A 21541-nucleotide genomic window follows, 5' to 3' on the forward strand; every position below is an offset into this window, starting at 1 on the left:
CATCAGCCGCGAGAAGCAGTGACCACCCTGTCCCTCATCCGCGGTGCCGGCCGGGTCGCAGCATCCCCGGGGCCGAGCTCAGCGGGAAGGATGCGCAGAGATTCGCGTCCCGACGCAGCAGCGAGGTCCATCTGGAGAGGCAAAGGGGGGGTCGGGACTTTGGCCAGACCCCACCATGTCCCGAACCGCTGGCGACAGCCCGGCCGGGCAGCGTCTCCGAGGAGCGGCAGCGGCCAAGTCTCCATCTGCTCCGGCTCCCTCCCGGCGGCACGCTCCGGCCCCGAGCCTCGGCCGCGCCATGCATCAAAGTGACAGATACCAGAATTGCCTTGGAGAAGCAGTTTTATTATGAAACCGAGAGTGAAATGCAGTGTTTGCCCTGGCACACTACAAAACATTTGAAGCAAATAACCAGCAAAAAGAGCGTGAGCCAAATAGAAAATACATCTTACAAAATCTGACATACAAAAAAAACCCAAAACATTAAAATAAAATACCGGAATAACGTTATTACATCAAATCAGGGAGGAGCAAGGGAGCTTTGACTCACTCAGCCACTGGCAACCCCAGATGACGTCACCCGCACCCCGCGACTTTTAGCTGCCCTTTGGGAAAGTAAACGAACGTCCAAAGTATTGCTTAGAGTCACCGAGGGCATAGGGACGCAGTCGGACTGCAAACGTTAACGGAACAGAAGCAGTTTGAAGACTCCTACGTTAAAAAATATATATATTGCTTATTAAGAATCAGGTATAAGCCTCTGAAAAGCTCGATTCGTCCCCGCTGTTCTCTAGCATCTTAAGGAACCACGCGCGGAGAAGGCAGGTATCTCCCCGGTAAGAGGTGACAGTCAGAAATCAGAATCCCGGGACGTCAAGTCTTTGGCCAAGAGAAGGATCTCCGCCACAAAACCCGCCGACAGCCCCCCGCAGACAGCCCGACTGCGGCCCCCGCCTGGGGCGAAGCCCCGCACGGGGTGGGAGATCAGCCGGGACCGACGCGTGAGCGAAACCAATTCTCTGGGCGGGCAAAGGAGGGAAGGGCACCAGGCAGCTCCTCTCTGCCGGCGCTGCCGCTCCAACCCCACCGGCTTCGGGGTCCTACGCTGCTCCACCGCCACCACGTCTCCCACCCACACAAGCCACCCCGGGGAACGGCTCTTTACAGCTCCCCCAGGAACAACGGTGCGTCTGAGACACTAAAGCAGCAAGAAGCACATCCCGAGCTGCGGCAGCGCTGCCTTTCGCCTGACTCAGCCAAAATCGTGTTCCGTAATTTCACCCAAAGGGTTGCAGCTAACGCAGCAGAAGGAACCGTGTTCCTGCACAGCTACCAAGGACTTCCACACTCAACACACGCGTCCCAGGACAGCACCGGTGCCCTCCCGCACCGCCGGGCAGCTCAGGGGAAGACTGCGGCTTTTTCAGCGAGTGTGCGAGTTAAAGCAGGCTGGCAGCTACTCTGGGGCAAAGAGAGGACAAGGTAAAATCCAGCCTGAGAACAGACACGGGCAACGCGGCTCCGCTGGTTTGTGGTTTAAGGAGAGAAACGCATCACCGACCTTAGGGGAACCTGTGCAACGTACGGGGAACGCCACGAGCCGCAGAGGGCTGAAGGGGGCGGGATAAACGAAGCGGTGAGAACAGGCTCCATTTGCAAATGCATTGCTATGTTTTCCTCCTCGTTTTAGGACACCGGTCTTGATCTAGGGTTAATCGGCAATTCTTGCTCTGACAATTCCCATTAGCCTCACCCGGGGAGGGAAGGCAGTCGGGAACCTGCCCCGCGTGTCGGCTATCACACACGCCACTTCCATTTTTGAAAACACGAGACAATATAATTGAGAAAATCCTTCCCTGACGTTCAACCCGTCAGCTCCCGGACGAGCCAGAGGTAAGACGGCAGAGAGCCAGAGCAGGACTGGTGTAACGCAGCGCGCTCTCCAGACGAGCCGCGTTCTCATCCCGGCTGCTGGGAAGAGATCAGGATACGGCTGAACCCTGAGGCCCGTTTCCACAGGGAGGAGGAGGAGGAGGAGGAAGAGGAGGAGGGGACCAGGGCAGTCCGAGGGCTGGGGACGGCGTCGGACGGCAAACAGACAGCGCACTCCAAGCTGCGCCTTGCTTCAGCAGCGTGCCGGGAGTCCTCAAACTAGGAAAGCAACTGCCGAGGGCAGCGCGAACCCTGCTCTGTCTCCCTTCCTCGGGGCTCGGCAGACACCGGGCTCCTACCGTTGCTCTATCTGCCTGTCTATTTTCCGGGCGGAGTTTGGCTCTCCCCTGCACAGGCGTTTCCCAGCGGCACTGGGAGGGCACCGGGACACTCTCCATCTCTCCCCGCCGGACGGTACCTCCGGTGTGAGCTGCTGCGAGTGACCCACCGGCGGCTGGGAAACCACCGGGCTGCCGGAGACGCACCGAGAACAGTTTCTTCTTTTTGCTCAACTCTTCTTCATTTTTCAACTTCGTAACTTGAAAAAAATAAGTAGCACAATCATACAACTACGGGGGATTCCCTGTCTACTCATCACTAAAACCTAGAGAAACAGTGTGGGAGTGAGAGAAAGTGGGGGAAAGAGAGAGAAAGAGTATGCACGCACTCGAGAGGCACACTGCAAATGGGCTGAAGCGAAAAAGGACTGGCATCAGACGATCCCAAAGCGTTCTGCTCTTTTCCTCTTCTTTGCCTGCAAAGAGGAATTACAAGAAGAAAAAAAAAAATCAAAACCAAAGAGAAACAAACGAACAAGTTCTTTAAAATCTCACACGCGACCTGATGGGAGGATTTATCAAAAATTTGGCATCAGTAACAACACCAGAGCTCGGCGGCTCTGGCCCCTTCCTGAGCGCACCGACACTGTGTTAAGCTCAAGGCAGCTCCGAAGTTTTTCTTCTAACAAAGAGCGCCCCAAAATCGAGTAGCAGAAACGTACAGTGCCCGAGATACAGTGCGGCTGAAGTCACTTCGTCTTGCTGGCAAGGCGCTACAAAGGGGCTGAGCCGGGAACAATGCCTACTTCAGAGGCCTGGAAACCCTTCCAGGCAGTGGGGAGGTGGGAAATGTAAAAGGGCAAAGGGTTAACACTCTCCTATTCATGGAAAAGGTGAGAGGGACACACTAAAACGCATTAAATATACTATTGCGTCTCTCAGATATGCCTTTAAGCCGATACACGAGGGGCGTATAAATCTTAATTTTTAGCAGGATAAATAGCCCGGGGGCAACAGAAGCCCTAATCAAGAATCTCCAGGGGAAAGGTGCATTTGAGTGCACACAATACCAGTAAAAAGACCTTTTTGTTCCAGGCACAATCTCCAAGTGACCTAACGGAAAAGCATGGAATCCCTCGCCCAGCCGCCCCCTCCGCGCGGGCCGGAGGGGCTCATTCTCCCATGCTCGGCAGAAGGCTGGAACGCCGCTTCGCGCGGGGCAGCGGTTCTGCAGTAAACCCAAAACAAAACGCACGCACACACGCACAAAAAAAAAAAAGCACCCCTAAACCCCACCTGAACTGCTGAGATCGCTCTGAGGAACCAAACAAAACCCACTTCTTGTCTGCCGAGCCCAGGAGCCATCCGGTTAAGCGGTCTCCGAGACCCAACCCTCGCCCTGCCACAACCTTTGCCATTTGAGTGTTAAGGCAGGAGTCCCCCGCCCGGAGGGGTCCCTTTGTCCCCAGGAGAGGGGTCCCCGACTCCGGCAGATCCGCATTGGAGCCGTATTTACGTGGCGCCATAGGTGTGCACAGCGCTCCCCACCCAACTTAATGCAGGAGGTACCGCGCCGAAGCACAGCCGGCCCGTGCCGGAGCACAGCCTGCACGGTGACTTGGAAGAACTTGCAGCAGAAGAAAGCGTCAAAGTCCATAAAAGAGAGCACAAAATCGCCCTGAGCAGCTCACAAATTTAAAAGATGGGCCAAAAGCACAGAGGACAGAACAAAGCACGGAGGAGGAAAGCTGGAAACAGGGTCAGCGTCTCAATCCTCATTACGCTGTAGAGTCTCCGGGGATTTATTGATGAAGACCTACAATAGCATCCGAGGGGAAGCAGAGGGTCCAGAGGCATCCAGGACAGAGGGAATCACAGAGCAGGAGGAGCAGAGTGCGAATCAGCTCGACCCGCGGGGAGGGGGAACCAGGGCGGGAGAAACTGGAGTAGAGCAGATGTGCCCCCCGCCTCTTCTGGAAGCATCCGTGCCATCCCGCAAGAGGAGGAGCTGGATGCCGACACGTGCCGGCACGCTCCCGTGGCTTGGGAGACTCCAGAGCAGCCTATTTCCAGCAGGAGCCAGGGGAAAAGCCGCGACAGGTTGGATGGCAGCGGCTCAACGCTCACTGCCAAGGCTGAGCGGCCACGGGAGCGCACCCACCCACGGCTCGGGCTCAGCCCCACGCCGGCGCGGGGGACACGGCACCGAGCGAGGTCCCAGGTGTGCGGAGCCGCACTGCCACCCCCGGGGACTGTCACCCCTGCCCTCGGCATCCTCGGACGCTCCCCATCCGCTCAGAAAAGCTTTTACCTCTGTGTCCTCTGTAGCTCCGGCCCCGGCTGAACTCGTTACAATGCCAAACCGCTCCTTTCTCTTCTTCAGTTTCTCATCTTCTTCACTCTGGCACAAAGAAGGACAAAGATTTATTTTGCTGGCAGCGCCCCAGGGTGCTCGTTTAACGGTAAATCATGTTCCTCCCACCCTCACTCCTCCCGCAGTTGGTACCAGAGCACCTGCTAAAAGTTGGAGCGGGGCAGCGAGAGGCCGAGAGCGGAGCAGGTTTCTCCTCCGCCTTGGCAGACCGCTGTGCGCAGGGGATGCGCCGCGCGCGCTGGAGAAGAGCTCCTGCAGAGCACGCCAGAGAAGGGAGCGCGGCTCCGCTCCTTCAGCAGCGACCGATGAAGACGCACAAGGGCAGCGTCCACCTCCCAGCCCGCGGGTAAACACAGCCACGGCCCCGTTCAAGCCTATCGCTACCGCATCACCTTTGCTCTGAAACTCTTCACGCTCAAAGCCGAGCGCGAAGGAGGGTGGAAGGAAAGGACAGACGCCCATCACAGCCACTGCCACGGGGCGCAGGTGGGCACGTGCGAAGGAAAATGCAGCCTTAGCAGCCAGAACCTCCCACCTTTGCCTGGATGGGGTCCAGGAAGGATTTGGGGGAAGCATTTATGGATTTAGGGGAAGCATTTACGGATTTTGGGGAAGCATATGCAGCTGTTGCAGGGACCTTCAAAACGCCCTTGGGAACACGAGCAGCAGGAACGCGACAGTCACCCCAAGGGACAGACACCATGCCGCTTCTCTCAGAAACGTTCTCATTTGGAGAGGGAGGCTCAGCACTCACCCCACCTCCCTAAGCCTCATCTAATTTATTTCCGGCCCGAGTGAACAAACTTCTACTGACATTTCCCGGAGCCTTCTGATCCCTGCTTCTCAAGGTTCTCCAAAAACCTGGAGGCTTTTTACCTCCGCTGCCTTCACCCACACCGGTGTCCTGATCGCCAGTAATAGCCAAACCCATCAGTGCCCATAAAAGCCTCAACGCATCCATTTTCTCCGGATTTATTCCTACCTCTGGCTGTTTCGTGCCTCTTTCAGGCCATTTCTACAGTTAAGGCTGCCCGATTACTTCGCCAGGCTCTTGCCGCTTCTCCCTCCCCTATCATTAAGTACATCTGGGAGCTCTCACCCCCCGTAACCCCATCCACTTCATCTCCTTATCCAGAGGAGCGCTGCTCGTGAACATGCTCTCGCTCGCCGAAGGGTCCCCGGCCACACCGCCCCGGTGGACGGCTTCCCACCGTGCCAAGGAACGAGAGGTACCAATGCCATCCCCTGGGGTTCAGAGCGAGGGGCACCAGGTGGAAGGAGAACAAGGGCAAGAAAATTCCAAGAAAATACACTTTAATCCACCTGCATCAACCGGCGTTACCCGGCCAAGCAGAGGAGTCGAGCTGGACGCTTATCCGTTGAAGCTCGAGGTGACAAACCACACCATCGGCAGCCAAATCTGACCAGAGCGGCAGCGGGCACCCCCTCGGCGAGCAGCGGGGTGACCTCGCCGTGTCAATACCTTACGTAAACGAGGCCACAGCGACCCGCTCAGCGCTATTACTCCTGACATGGCCCTGTGTTGTGGCAACAGGGCCGTCGAGGCGTTCGAGCCGAAAGCTCCCAGGGTCTCAGAAGCTCCAGCTCCATAGGAAGCCGCCAGCAGCCCCGGCCCAAACGTGTTTGACTCCCCACCGTGCGTTACAGCCCCTCTCTGCAGGGACCGCTGCCGAACACCAGGGCGAGCGCTGGCAGCCCCCCGAACCCGCAGCTTAACCCTCCTTCACAGAAACCCTCCGCAAGGGGCTGCTTTGATGACATCAGGACATCGCCACCTTCACCCACCGGCTCCATTCTGCCCATCCTCCTCCCCATGGTTTGATACTGGAGCCACCAGCAAGGGTTAAATCACTCCCTGCCCTCCCCGGCCCCGTTCCACAGAGGATGGGGGGGACAGCAGGTACGGATCCGTCCCGGGCTCTCACAGGGAAGCGGCCGAGCGCCCTCCCCCAGCCCAGCGCCCACTCCGGGTTAGGAGGATTCCGGCTTTCGGGAAGAGGCAACGTCCCAGAAAAGCAGCGAAACTCGAGGGTTGGGAACAAAGGACGCCAGGAGGGATTATCCTCACGGGGACAGGGAAGGGAAGGAAAAGTTGCTCGCTGGAGCAGCACGACGTACGCACAAGCCGTGGCCACACAAAGAACACCCAACCCGGGCATGAGCGACGTTAATCAGGCTCTTAAAACCCATCGCTGCTGCCCGCCTGGATTAAATCCCACCAGCAAGAGGACGGCCCCAAAGCCACTTTCGAGAAGGAAAGGGCTGTGTCTTTAATAAAAGGACGCGGGAGGCTCCCAGGGACTGCGCCGAGCTGTGGGTTTTTATTTATTTTTTCGGTAAGCCACCCCCACGCCTCCCGCCCCCACCACTGCCCTGCAGGGAAAGCACATAACCGTCCTACTAAATCAACACGGTCCTAATGATCTCGCTCACTTGACCCCCTAGCACGACAGTGTCAGATGCAAACACGCGTACAATAAACTTCACTCCATCTTTAGCTTCTCGCTGACAGGTTTTGATTCATGGGGTGCTGAAACCCATCTGAGGAAAATTACCTCTATCACAACGCCGCTATCTCTGCATCTATCAACCCCTGGCAGTGCCCCGGGGCCGTGCTCCGGCGTGCAAATGGGTGCACCAGCATCTGCAGGGAAAGCTGACCTTTCTGGCAGCATGTCAGATTTATTTTCTAACCTTACTACTCCTAGGCTTGTTCCCTTCGCACTCACGCCACGATAGTTATTTTGTAGTTTGTCTAAAAAAAAAAAAAGGGGGAGTGGGGGAAAGAAGGGGGGTGAAAGCTTTCACGAAGGACTCCAAGCCCTGACGCAAAAGTCTTCCCTGCGATCCGGTAACAAGGGAGCATTTACACTGCAGTACCGGTACATCTGCGCTGTGTGCGATCCCAAAGCTTTAATTTTGACCCCTAAATTTCAGGAGCGGCACAGCCCCGCTGTCACTAACAGCATCCCACCGCCGCAGCAATCTCCCTCGGGATGTGATTCCTCTCCGAGGGAGATCCGGGCTCCCAGTCTAAACCCCAGGGGCCAACAGGCTCCAACGGGGGTGGACTCTGCACCACCCCAGGCAGAATCAGGCCCCTGCGTCCCCAAGGCTGATGTCCCCAAGCTGCTGCCCGCCCCCTTCCGCGCAGGGAAGAAAGGAGAGGGGAGGGGGCTCAGCCCTCCACACCACAGCATTCCGACGAGCCCCCAGCAGCATCCAGGGGAACCTCAGCCTTCCAGCAAGCTTTTTCTTTCCCCCGACACGAGTGGGGCAGCTCCCCGGTGCGCAGGGGCAGAGGTCCCGAAGGGCAAGAGGGGCTGCACAGCTCCGGCGTGGCAGAGCGCCTGTCAGCACTGATTAAATCCAGGTTTAACGGCTTCTCCGCTGGCTCGTATCGCTTATTCCTAAAGGAGAGAAGGATCCATTTAAGAACTGGCTTGTTCCTTCTCTCCCGGGAGAAGGCAGAAGTGCCGGTGCGGGAAGAGTTAATGCCAAAAGGCATTAATTCGTGGTTTCCATGGTGCACAGAGCTCTGGCACTCACCCTGCCCTGCCAACAGCAGATCCCCCAGCTGGTTACCTCTGAGCAGGACACCCAGCTCCTGCCCTGCTCCCCTCTCCCACCAGAGCTCTGCTCCGCACGCAGCAGCTCCGGCAGAGGTGGAATAAAGAGCCGCGGCAGCAGTGCGCCGGTGCCATGTTCTGGTTAACTTACCTGCAGGACTCAAACTTTTACAGAGGGGAAAACCCCACCGCCGACCTCACTCTTCAGGGGTGGACAAAAGTCGATCCCTGGTCACCTAAAAGCATCTCACCGCCTTTGGTGCCCAGGGCGAGAAGCGGGAGAGCCGCCCTCGGCCCCCAGCGCCTCTGAGCTCCTAATAAATGATTCATCACGAGCGTCTCTGCTCTCTGCACCGAGCGAGCCGCTGCAGAGGACGAGGCCAGCAAGGCCCCACCATCCATCAACACATCCCTCTGCGCTCCCAGCACACAGGTCTCAGCCACACAGATTGAACAGCAGTCGCTCCGCGCGCGCGTGCTATGAAACGAGATTTCGGGAGCAACGTCAGGCTCACCGCGGGCAGGGAGAAGGACGAAGAACCCAGCCGGCTCTCCAGGACACCCTGGCGCAGATTCAGGGCAGGGGAAAGGCACCAGCACACGGGAGATGCTCCATGTGTTCAGCTGCCGCCCATTGGCAGCTCCCAGCGCGCTGCCCGGCTTTGGCCGAGCTCGTTGCACGACAGCCACCACGTAAACGGCACGGCAGCAGAGCCGTCTTCCCAGGGGCAGCTCCCCGAGGCACAGGGAAGCGACTCGCTCGGTGCACGCACTCCGCGGTTCTAAAGCCCAAGGTCTCTATGAAACCTCTGCCCCCGAGGCACCGTTTCATGCCGCATGGGCAGAGCCCCGCTTTCCCCGCGGATTAAAGCGTCCCCAGGAGGAAAGTGCTCTGGATTTGCAGATGAAGCCCGGAGTATCCTCGTCAGAAATGCAGAGAGACAGACACGACCCTCCGTAATCGCATCCTCTGTGTTTTCATTCTCGGAGAAGGGAAGGGCACGTGCCCACATGTGTGTATAAAACCGGACCCTTCTGGTCACTCTCCTGTATCTCGCTGCAGCATGACGGATGGCGGGATGAAAAGCAGAGCCCCGAGGCTTTCAGGCGATGGTAGATTAATGATGACATGGCCTTGACCTCCAAAAGGTAAAGGTTATGAAACACTCAAGGGTAACTGGGCTTCCAATTTCATACCCGGAGGGTGAATGACAGCAACTGATGGTTTTATTCTCAGAAACACTCCAATCCTCGGACGCACAGCTGTCACCCACCACCTTTTTGAAATTCATCTCAGCGTATTTATTCCTCCTGTTTCTCTCCCCTCGCGGGCTCCGAGCGCTGCTAAGTCCTCCCGGAGTCGATGCTGCTGTACACCGGCAAGCGTTCAGCAGGAGATGGGAAGCGAGAGGGAAGCCCAGGGTTTACACAGAGATATCCCACGTGTGCCTTACGCCCCTTCCCATCCCCGTCCGCAACGCTGCCTTTTGCGCAGGAGATCTTCGCCCCACAGCACGCGTGCAGGCTGCAGGAACCAGGAGCGATGTTGGGTTTCTGCCCGACAAAACGCAGGGGGGATCTCGAGCCGCCCCTTTCCACCCAAGTCAGCACAGCTCTATCGTCTCCCACGCCACCCAGTGCTCCCAGCCAAGGTCTGGAGCCAGGCGCGCTGCGGGTGAGCCAGCAGAGACAGCCACAGCCCTTCGCCAAGGTACCACCAGCACGAGGACTCCACTTAGATCAGACACACACCGCAGGAATACACATGACAGTCCCTATCGCTGTCCTTCCACAAACAGTGCGTTGGTGTTAGAAGGACCCTCTACGCTGCGGCCGCGGAGGAATGACTTCTACACAGCACGGTCCATACAAAATTACACCACGTTGGCGGGTCCAAGGGCCTCACCGCATTTCAGAAACCTCGAGTGCAGCTTCATCTCCATGGAAAACAGACAGCAAACCCCCAGCGTCAGATGCTCTGCTTGGGGATTCAGAGAAATGTTCCGTTTGCCCTCTCACAGCAAGACAGTGGCAACGTCCAACGCAGGTGGGTCACCCCTGGCCTCATCCAAACACACCCAGGCCACCCTACGCCCCCGCACGACCTGCGCGCTCCCTGCTGTCTCTTCTGGAACTAGATTACAGAATTAGGCCACGAAGTCACCTGAAGTTAGAGCAAAGCTCGATCTTCTGGCTCACTTCATCTGTTAAAAACCTCCTCTAAGTGCCTGGGACAAGTCTAGTTTGCACTAGAACAGACCAAGCTGCAGGTCTCTGAAGATCTTCGCTGATATAAAAGGAGATGGGAAGCATGAAGAGCTGTTTGAACGCCGTGCCCGTTCTCCTTGTACACCAGAGAGGTCCTGATTTACTCTTTCACCCCCATGAAGCCTGAGCAACACAGGATCAGGGGCGCGCTGCTTTCTCGGACTAACTCACCTTCTCAGCAAGGTTTTTTCTACACCAGCTAAGGGAAACCCGCACCCCCAAGCTTCTTTTGTCCTTCTTTCCAACAGACATCTTGGAGAATGGGTTGGGAAGGCAAAAAAAAATCCAGCTGACGTGTTTTTCTGTACATCATGTTGGGCAGGAGCCGCCACAGCCGGCAGTTCTGAGGTTTCTCTGTGTCAAGGCACTACAGCTTTCACAGTTAGAGGTTTATGCTCGCCCCAAACGGGATCAGCAGGGGAGGAAGAGAAGAAAGTCACAGACATGTGCTAAGAGTGCACCTGCAACTCTCCCAGCGCCGAGTTGAAAAGCATTCTTCAGCTTCGACGTCAGGGATGAAACAAACATGTCAGGAATGCCGCACGGCCCAGCGAAGGAGAGACATTTCAGGTGCACCAGAAGGCAAAAGGCTTCGGAAGGGGCTTTTCATCTCTTTGCACCCACTGAACAGCGTCTCCAATATCACATGGCACTTACGGAGGCTCTTCCCCCCTGAAGTTTGCTGCCCCGGCGCGGGAAGGCTGGGAGGCGAGCCCCCCGCGCTGGCCGCAGCGCCCGGGAGCACGTTTAAGAGCGACACACCTGGCTCTGGAACGGGAGAGCCGCAGAGCTACGGCTGCTTGGCAGAGCAAGAGAGTTTTCCCTCAAAGAGTCCAGCTGTTGTTAAAAAGAGGCAATCGGGCGATGACTAAACATGATTTGAATTGCACATTAGCCCCAGATTTAAAAAAAAAAAAAAAAAAAAAAAAAGAAGAAGAAAAAAATCCATTCTATTCAAACCCAACAAGCGCAAAAACGGCAACGCACCACGGCACCGTTAACCCTTCCCCGGCGAGCGGCACTGCAAACCCAGACAGCTCCGCGAGGGAGCGGGACGCACTGAGCCCACCGCGCCGCCGGGTCCGGCAGACCTTGCCGGCCAAGAGAATGCCCCGTAGTGTCTGTGCGCTGCTGCTGCTGCTGCTGCACGAGCTAAACGAGGTCCCTGTAAATGGAGATGAAACCACAGCGAGTTTGTAGCACAGGAAAACTCTCGGGTGCAAAGGCGCCCGCTGCAACCGGCAGCGCGGTCAGCAAAGGCGATCACCAGAGCCGCACACGTCTATTCCCCCCACGATCCCCGGGAACGTGGCTGAATTCTGGCTCAAAGGCGGTTTTGTCTCCAGGTCTGTACACATACCCAAGGGCCTGGGGAGCCCGGGGAGCGCACACCGCGCCAAACCCCAAAGGTAAAAGGTTTTTCAGTAGTAAGTGAAGGAGGTTTGGAGGGAGAGAGACCGAAGAGTTTCCTCCCGACGCTCCCAAGGCACCCGTGGCCTGTGGACTTTGCACCCCACGGACCGGCCGCTGCCGAGATGTGCCAATGGCTCAAACGAGCAGAGTCGGGGACCCGTCAGTTCAAATGCGACCAGGGAGAACTAAACCGGCACCTTCCAGCGCGACTGCACTGCCCGGAGTTTAATGACATGAGGTTTGTGCTAATCCATAAACAACTTCCAGCACGAGCCTCCACGCAGAGCCGCACAGCGCTGCCGTGACTCAGTCCTTCACTCGCCATTTACACCTGGATTTTTGAGAAGTCGCAGAGCGAGGGCTGGATTATCAATTCTCCCCTAGACCCAAGCTTTTCTCTCTGCCAAATAACTCTGTCCTGAGCTGAGGACATGCCTGGACCCTGCAAGGTCCCCGCACCAATGGGCCAACCCTTCACCCGGGCAATGCCAGGGGATGGTCCGTGTTTGACTTCCAGGCTGGACACTTGGTTTCTTGGTGTCTGCCCCATCCCTGGAGGTGTTCAAGGCCGGGTTGGACGGGGCTGGGAGCAACCTGGGCTGGGGGGAGGTGTCCCTGCGCAGGGCAGGGGGGTGGCACTGGGTGGTCTTTAAGGTCCCTTCCAACCCAAACCCTTCTGTGGTTCTCAGCCTCACCCCACAGCCCATCCTCCTCCCACGCAGCACAGCCCTGCCCGAGAGCGGAAAGGAAAAATCCTGCGGAGGGAGGAGCTGGCACAGAGGGTCACTCAGTTAGATTTTGGACAGGGAACCAAACTCCAGAAGTCAGCTGCCCTGTCCCTGCGAACAGAAAGAGGTGACATCCACGAGCGTCCAGGGCTGCCTCCAACCCACGAGGCACCACGGCAAAACCGAACAGGGGATGTTCGAGTAACGGACTGAACCACGCAGGCGGCTTTGATCCGCACGCAGCCCAGCGCCTCTGGAGAGTCAGGATCCACGTGGACGCTCATCACTTCCACACGTACAAAGTCTTCAGACCTCTTTCAACCAGAAGAGATGAAAGGCGGCGGGTAAAGCACTCAGAGAGTGCCTTATGTTTGATCTTTTATGGTCACTTAATGTGGTTTCTCTAATATCACTAAAAGCTTGAGATTCTAGCGGAGCTCGAAGGGAAATCTAGCAAAAGAGCTGCTGTTCTGCAAATATTTGACTAACTAAACCCTAATAATTGTCAAATCTGTGCATTTATTCCTCTGGGATGGCAGCTCACATACCAGCGAGCCTCCACTGGCCAGTGGCACGCCAGAGCCAGCGCAGCCTCGTGCGCAGGGACCCCTCCTCTCCCGCCCGGCCAGATCTCCCGAACAAACACCCCCTCACTCGCTTTTATGCCTTTTAAACAACAGGAACAGCCAGAGCCCAGGAAAAGGTACATTAGCCACTGAATTATCCGTGGAATGAAGCTGTTCCATCCCAAACGTTATTATAAGAGCAGATTTTTAAAGAAGCTTCTTTTGGCTGAGCCTGGTGCCTAATGGCCCACCTGCAACGGCACGTTGCGCATCTGCAGTTAAAACATCAGAAAACCCAAATCTGTGTGTTCTGATAAATCCAGGCCTGGGAGACACCCGCGGGCCAGCAGCATCTCCCCAGGGCACCCGCTCCCGGGTGCTTTGGTAGAAAAGGCACCGGAGATGGTCCTGGATCTGGATCTAGATCTACATTCGAGGGTCTCAACGCCCCGACGAGCACAGCAGTCCCCAACCCTGCGCCCCTCGGTGCCCTAAAGGACCTTCCAGAAAGCGCAGAACTCCCAGATCAGCTCTGCTCTCCGATAACTGCATCGGAGAGGGTTTTCTCAGCAAGTCAGGGCTTTCCACCTCCGAATTAGCGAGACTAGGAAAACCTTTTAGGGCCCAAGACCCTGGATCACTTGCCTTTGAAGAGATTTTTCTAATGCTCCTACAAAACTGTCGGCACCGTGTGCGCGGCCGTGAGGAGGAAGCCAAGTCCCCCTCAAAAGCCACAGCCACGAACCAAAGACTCGGTTGCAACATCACCGCAGAACCCAGCGCTTCCAGGGGACACGAAACCGTTGAGTCTTCCAAGAACAGAAAGCCGCTCGAGTTATCTTAAGTGAGAGGACGAAACGGAAAGGAGGGAGGGGATCGTCGGCAGAACCGCGCAAGGTTTAATTCACCCGCGGACATTCCCTGCGGTCCCCCCGCGCGTCTCACGGGGGAGTTGGGGCTGGTTTTTACTTTTGTCCTCCACCATGAAGAGGGGTTAAGGGGAAAGCTGACTTTGTTTCTCCGGTTGAGACTGGAATAGGCTCTGGAGGGCCGGAGCGAGAGCTGGGTCTGCCATTCTTCCCCAGCCGCTCCTCCAAATTCCTGCAGCCAAATGGTTCAAGAGCCCCTGAATGGACATAATGACATCATTGATTGAATCATAATAGAGGGGGAAAGGGGGGGTGGGGAAAAGATGTATTTGTGTTACAGACAAAAGCGAAGTTCTGTTTCACAGCGGGGACCAATGAAGAACCAGATGACTGGGCAGAGGGAGGTCAGAGAGTCCCCCCAGCATTGTCCCCCGGGAGCGAGCCCTGCGCCACTCCCCGAAGGTTTGTCCGGGACGCGGAGCCCTTTCAGGCGGCGCCGGGATCAATGGGCGAGCAGGAGTCCCCCTGACCCCGCGCAGCGCTCTCGTCATTTATTTTTAAAATGACATCGCGGGGGTGTGTAAGTGCGCGTAAAGGGTTGGGGTCGGAGGGGGAAGCGCTTCCAAAGGAATAATGGTAAACACCAAATCGCTCCAGGAGCTGGCAGCGCAGCGCTGAGCCACGCAGCCACCGCTCGTTTGTTTGTCGCACAACAGCTTCTTCCCCTTGTGATAGGGCTGCAGTGAACACACAACTGCAGTTTTGGGACCGGGTTAGGCGAGCCGTGACAGCGGCAGCCCAGCAGAAGACCCTCCAGCCCTCTCGGAGGGCAGCTGGACGCCAAGTTGATGTTTCTACGGGAAACAGAGTTATGGGCTTCTTCAACTGCTGTTTTTTCATCCTGCCTAGGCAAAGGCTGGAGGAAACATCACACGATGCCCAGTAAGCACTGAAAAGATAACGAAAGCTGCAGCCTTATCGAGTGTAGAAGGGCGTACGATGTTCTCATGTGCCCAACCACAAGAGTTTCCAGTACAAAGAGGACAATAACAGAGCATACGGATCCCACCACCAACCCCGGTGACAGCTCTGTGCGTAGCGGAGCCAAGGGCGCGCTCTGGGTACCCTACACCATCCCAGGGTGGGCACAGGGGCTCCAGCCCGTGCAGGGGCTGGCTCTACACAGCACCTCCCTCTGCTCTTTCCTACAGCCCGAAACCTTCAGGACCAGGTCACGCACACCCCACATTCCCACAGCACCAAAACCGCACTCGCTTACGCCCTCACCACAGAAACGGGCAGCTCCACCTTTGCCTGATGTGGAGCTTATTCGTGGGAAAGTGAGAACTAAGCCCTTGCAAAGCCCCCGGTAAAACGCAAAATCAGAAGGTCCAGAACTGAAAATTCAGGAAAATCCTGGCAGATAAGGAACAAAATCCCCAGCAGAGCACATGCGAGAGGGACAGGAGGGTCGTGAAAGGCTCTGGGGAGATTGGGAAGAGCCTGGTCGTGGTGACACCTGCTCACGGATGGGGCAGGCAGAAAGCAGCCGGCGCGATGGGAGGAAACACAACCAAGAAATGCGCAGGGCAGCGCTGCAACAGCAGCACTTGCCACAGCGCCCTCCTGCCATCACACCAGCCCCACACCGGCCGAGAAGGGGAGGAAGCCGGTGGCGAGATTTACAAGTGCGTGGGTAGCTGAGGCAGCAGGAGAGGGAGATTATTTTGGATATGCTGGAGAGGAAATGCCAGAGGGGAGGAAAAAACAGCAGCTGAGAGCACAGGTGACCGAGGGTCACAGCACAGGCACTGCGGAAGGGACGCTTCGAAACGCTGGCTCTCCATCTTTCCAACCCCTCGGGCACAGCGACTTACCCACCGCACGGCTGAACTTGAACCCTTCTGGCACAACCAAGTTCCAGGGGAGCAGCAGGAAAGCACTGGCGTTTCCACAAAGGCACCGGGACGGGCTTTCCGGGAGCGCTATGCCGGCGTTCCCGTGTGGTTATGTGCCCACAGGCGCACGGTCAACCTGAAACCATGAAATTATGCTCCCACCTGAAAAGCGTAATGTGTAGTTTGCTACAACACACCGAAGGCTCCTCACACCTCACGCAGCGCGACTGAGCTTCGCGTCTCATTAACTTCACTACTTCCTATTAGCGTGACTTATGCACAGGAGCAGAGAGTAAAACATTTAGAAGAGCGATGAGCATTATGCCACTAAAATAGCAGAGAGAGTGTGGAAGGAGGAAACTTGGCTGTATTTCAAGCTTTTAAGATCTGTCCAGAAAGGACAACAAACCCCTTGAAAGGCGTCTCAATCCAATACTCATGTTTCAAATTCATCTTAACTCTCCTGCACACGATCGCCCTGCGCAGTCAGGCTCGCGGCAGCCTGCGATACGTGACCGTTGAACACACCAGTGCAGAGGGCGCCTCTCCCCCTGCACAGCCACTGCAGCTGTTGAGGTCTGCGGGCACACATCACCTCGAGCTCCTCGGGGCTCCTCGAGCTCCTCAGGGTTCCAGGGAGGTTTCCGAATCTCGGTTTGCTGCCTTTTCCCTGCATACCAGTCTAGAGTTATTCGCAAGGGCCAAGGCTACTTGGACAAAAGTCCTTACTTGCCTTCTAGGAAACACAAGACCTTAATTTCGTTGCACAATCCCAGCGTATGCCAGCTGGATCACCAGGGATCGGGGCTGGGAACCACAAATCCATCCCTCTGGGAAGAGGAGACTGTTGCATTGCCCTTGGCCAGAGTGCATCGGGCCAGGGAAGACCACCACCGCAGCCCTCGTGGGGAAACTGTTGCTTTGCCTTAAATGAAAAACACAAAAGGGGAAAAAAAATTTGAGGTCTGTTAAACCTTTACATTTGTCTTGTAACCTCAGGTCTTATATTCCCCGGGGTCGCAGCCCTGTAAAGGTCTGGGCTCATCTTCAAGCACACCAGTAAGCCACGTGCTGGCTCTGCTGCGCCTTCCCTTCCCATTCCCACGTCTCCAGCAGCGGCTGCTCTGCCCCACATCTCACCGCCCCGATCAGAGCTGGGGCCGGGCTGCAGCACTGCGTCCGACATCCGACAGCCTTTGTCCAGAGCCGCTCCGGTGCTGAGCTTCACCACGTCCAGGACGGGGCCAGGGAGGGCTCTCTGGGAGCAGGAGTGTTAAAAACAAGACTACAACCCCTCCCCGTTACAAAGGGCGAACATAAACATCTCACCCGCCCTGCCCTCCACCCAGGGATGCTGCCCGCGCCGGCGATTCGGTCGACAAACCCCTTCTCCAAGCGACCCGGGAGGGGGCAGGGGCGGCGGAGGCCTCGCTTACAGCACCCTTGTGTTAAAACGTCCATGACTGCCAGCACTATTCTTCACCTTGTCACTTCCCATTATCTTAAACCAACAGGCCCGCATTCAGCAGCTCAACTTGGAAAATAGTGACGTCGCTCGGTAGGGGTTGGGGGAAGGAGAAGCGGCGAAGGGACAGGCAGCACGCACCCACAGTCACCGCGGCACGCAGCTAACGCCGGCGGCGAGCGGCACAGGGACCTGTGCGGGGCTGCTGAACCACAGAGGAAAAAACTAGTTCTTTGAGGATTAGTGCTCAGTTTCTATAAATCCTCACGGGAGCCAGCTGGACACTCCCCAGCGTTTACCTGCAAAAGCATTAAGGCTGGAGTGGCCCCAAACCGCTCTTTCTCTCCTCAAGACTGAGGGTTACCTTTTGACTGAGGGTTACCTTGCGACATGGACACTGTTACCTGTCGGCTCAGCAGCAGCGAAGGCAAAACAAGGCAGGAACCAGCCCAGCCTTCCGCGAGTCCTCCGCTGCTGAGCGCTCCGCAAGCGCTGCCGCGGAGAGCACGGGCCAACGGCTCCCCGGGCTCACGGAGCCGCGTCTCGCCAGCTTCCGCACTCCGCACTAGTTGCGTTATTTTGTACCTGCATCTTCCAGCTTTGCTTTGCACACCCATGCAATTCTAGCTGCGTTCCGCTATCCTGACCTAGTCCCTACTTTCTGCAGCACTACTGAAAAGTTTCCCTAACAAGCGAAAACACGAGACGTGTTTTAGAGGGCTCTGCTTGCATTTGACTCTTTAAACCAGAACTATTTTTAATCTCCCTCTGTCTATCCAGCTGCCTTAGTTACCACTAGTCCAACTCAGAGGGAGACAGAAAATCCTGTAAAAATTACCTAAAGCAGCTTTTTTAAATACCTAAAAATATTAAGATTTAAAAGCACAATGTCATGGGAACTTCAGGGCACGGGGAAAGAAGCCCCAAGCGCGGCACTGGGACTCTGCCCACCGAAGCGCTCTCATTCACCCCATGGTCTATCACGACATACCAACTCCTCTGTGTCCGGCACACTACCCTGCGTGTTCCCCGTGTCATCATGACACTGCTCCGAGGGAGAAAACCTCCTTTTTCGTGGCTGGTTTAAGCAGTGCCGAGTGCTCCATCAACCCACACGAGGAGCAGAGCTCGTGCAGTGGCCCTGAGGAGGAAGGACGCGCCGACAACACGCAGACAAACCATCAACTTCTCAGGACAAAATACAACCCCACTGCGAATTTAGAGCACGGTGAAGACAATTTTCTGGGCCATCTCTTATATATTCTAATCACAGCGCACTTCAAAAGGTAAAGGAAGGGGAGAGAGGAAGAGGAGTTAAGGTGAGGCACACAGAAAGAGACGGGGCTGGGTCGAAAGCCGGAGGAGACGGCTCTCCTCCGCTCTGCCACAGCAGAGACCGGGTAGGAAGCAGAGAGGACAGTAACGCAACGACACAAAGCTGACGACAGCCAGAAAAAGTTTGGAAAGGAAAATAATATTCAGGGGCATGTGCCCTTTCAAACGATGCAGGAGCCATCTCTTCAAAGTGACAGCAAAAGGCATTTCTTGACGACCAACCGGCCGCATCAGCCGATGGCGCTTCTCAAAAACACAGGCACATGCCACCATGCATGACACGTCCGCCCCTGGCGCTCGCTAGAAACAGTCCTCGTCCACGAATCCCTTTCCCTTTCCCCTGCCAACACCAGCATGTCTCCCCCACCACCACCCTTTGCTTCCTTGGTGGTTAATAGCTTCTCATCCGGGGCTGGCGGGGGGTGGTTGGAAAGATTGCAGGCAGGAAAATTATCCAGGAAAAGGATTCCTCCTTAGCACGTTATTATAAGCTTGCTGGAAGCCAAACAATTAAGCCAATTGTTTTCTCTCTCTCATTTAGCTATTTTGTATACACACAGACTTTCTGCTGGTCCACTGACCCCTGCTCTCCTCCACCAGCACACGAACGTCACGCAGTCAGCCTGCCAGCGCCGGCCAGCTGATCTCAGGCGAGCGCAGCTCTTATCAGCTCCACGTAAAACACACTCTCATTAACCGGAATTAAACCAGCGTTAATCTAGAATCATGACTGACGGCTGCATTAAAACATTAACTCTTCCTGTCCGGGAGAGTCAGCACTTTTTTTGATCAAGGGGACACTGCGCCGCTACCGCTGCTCAGGATCCGACCCGGGATGCCCGCAGGGCTCTCGACATGTCTTACGGCGGCAACGCTGCAGCGGGAAAATGGAAGACTTGCAACCAGGCAAAGAAAAATGAAGTTATTCAAGGTGACACACGGCTCGGGAGCTGTACTTCCCGCTCGGCCTCGCTATAGCCGGGTCCTTTCACCTCTCAAGAGACACAGAAACTCCCCCCTGCCCCGAGAAATCACCGAGTTGGTGATGGGACGAGTGCCCCGTGAGGAGGGATGGGAACGCTAGGCACGCGTACGGAGACCTGCGGCAAAAATCCTTTGTTTCACCCCCAGCTGAGGGAAAGGCGCTGGGGAGAAGAGGGCTCCGGGTGGGGACCCCTGACTCGGAGCGACCTCGGAGCAGAGTCACTTCACCTCTCTGCTCCCAACCTCTGAACAGCTGAGGGTTAATCAGCTAATTGTTCGTAAGGCAGTTTGAGACCTCCACGTTACAGAGGAGATAAAAAAGCCAATTATTTTAGTCATCTGTTCGGATCGGGAAAGGTATTTGATAATGTAATACAAAGGTGGCAAACAGAGCTTTTATGTTATCCCAAGGGCTCTTGCTGTCCATTTGGTGCCAACACTTTCTCAGCAGGAGACTTACAAGGCTATTTTATACATAAAGAGCAAACCACCCCCTCGGAGAAACGCTTCTGAATCACAGCCACGGCGCAGGCAGCTCCCTCTGCGGCATCAAACCCTGCATATAAAACACGCAGCTAAACACCCTCCCCTGGGGAGCGGAGAGTTTGAGTGTTACAGGGAGCAGCTGCTATAGAGAGGGAACATTTACAAGTGTGGGGGGTTAAGTACAACTAACAGGAGTCAAGGGATGGTAGCTTTAGGTCAGCGAGCGTGTGCTTTAACAGGAGGCCTCGGAGGGGAGAGCCGGTGCTACAGGGAGATAAACGCTTGCTTGATTTATTTTAAAAATTAATTTGATGGCCCCGTGCCGCCTTGAGACAAATGAGCACCTGCCTCTTCTGCTCCAGCACCGCCAACCTTTCTGCTCGCCCCTCTCCTCCCAGCGACCGGGGTCTCGCTTCCCCTTCGGGCAGAGAGGAAGAGGATTTTAAACTTGAAAGATTTCTACCCCAGAGGGCTACGAGAGGGGGAAGGGGGGGTTCAAAGCTACAGATGAGTTCACAGCCACTAACGCAGCTCTGCATTTGCTCCCTGCTCACAGCAGGTCTGAAATCCCCCTTAGCTACGATTCTTCCCCCCCTACATCCCTACCCCTCCCCGAACCAATTTGAATAGGAAATGAAGTGTGGCTCCGCGGAGACAATGGTTTATTGTAAAGTTTTTGCTGCAACGCATGGTATAAAAACCTGCCAAGACACATGTAAACATTCGCAACTGCCAGGCTCCTCTGTAATGAAAAGCTATAAAGAACACCCAGGTGGGAAGCACAATACTACCAGCTAATTAAAGTAACCAATAATATTCCTCCCAGGAATGCAAGAGTGTGTTCCGCTCAGTGGGAGAAGCCACTTCTAAGCCCATGAACTCGGCTTCCCAGTGGAGCAAACAAAAAGGAGACACAGCCAGGCGAGCCCTGCTGCCGGACACCGCTCCGCACGCGCGCGGCCGGAGCACGCAGGGGACACAAAGCCCAGCGTCGGGCAAACTGGAGGCTGGAGCCGTCCCCACCACCGACTCCCCACCTCGGGCAGGTCATTTGCCCCACCGGCAGGTCTGTCCAACGGGGAGCAGCGCATTAGTAGGCAGCGGGCTGCGTTCGCCAGGGAACGGCTCGGGGAGCTCAGCCCTCGCAGTTTGGTGGGTTCGGGTTTTTGCCATGTACAGGGGCCACGGCGCAGCCCGGGAAGCCGGTTCCTTCCATAAGCCCCGGGCTGATTAAGCTGCAGCCACACAATCCTACCCAGGGAAGGCCACGGCCATAAACATTGACAAGGCATATATTCCTCCTGAAAAATGGGAGCTCCTAGTGACAGGGTTAATGATGTTTGAGCAGCCTCTCA

General features: G+C 56.1%; 1 protein-coding gene across 1 annotated transcript in view; it reads right to left on the reverse strand.

Annotated features, from left to right (window-relative positions):
* Nucleotides 1-330: 330 nt before the first annotated feature.
* SARNP (SAP domain containing ribonucleoprotein) overlaps nt 331-21541 on the reverse strand; it is a 32342-nt gene continuing 11131 nt past the window's right edge. The window contains exons 10-11 of the mRNA XM_082496530.1: nt 4522-4611; nt 331-2686 (exon numbers count right to left, since the gene is read on the reverse strand). Coding sequence (XP_082352656.1) covers nt 2645-2686; nt 4522-4611 — 132 coding nt within the window. The 3' untranslated portion in view covers nt 331-2644. The remainder of the gene's footprint in view (nt 2687-4521; nt 4612-21541) is intronic.

Source organism: Vanellus vanellus (genome assembly GCF_965231255.1).
Source record: "Vanellus vanellus genome assembly, chromosome: 28".
Classification (NCBI taxonomy): Eukaryota; Metazoa; Chordata; class Aves; order Charadriiformes; family Charadriidae; genus Vanellus; species Vanellus vanellus.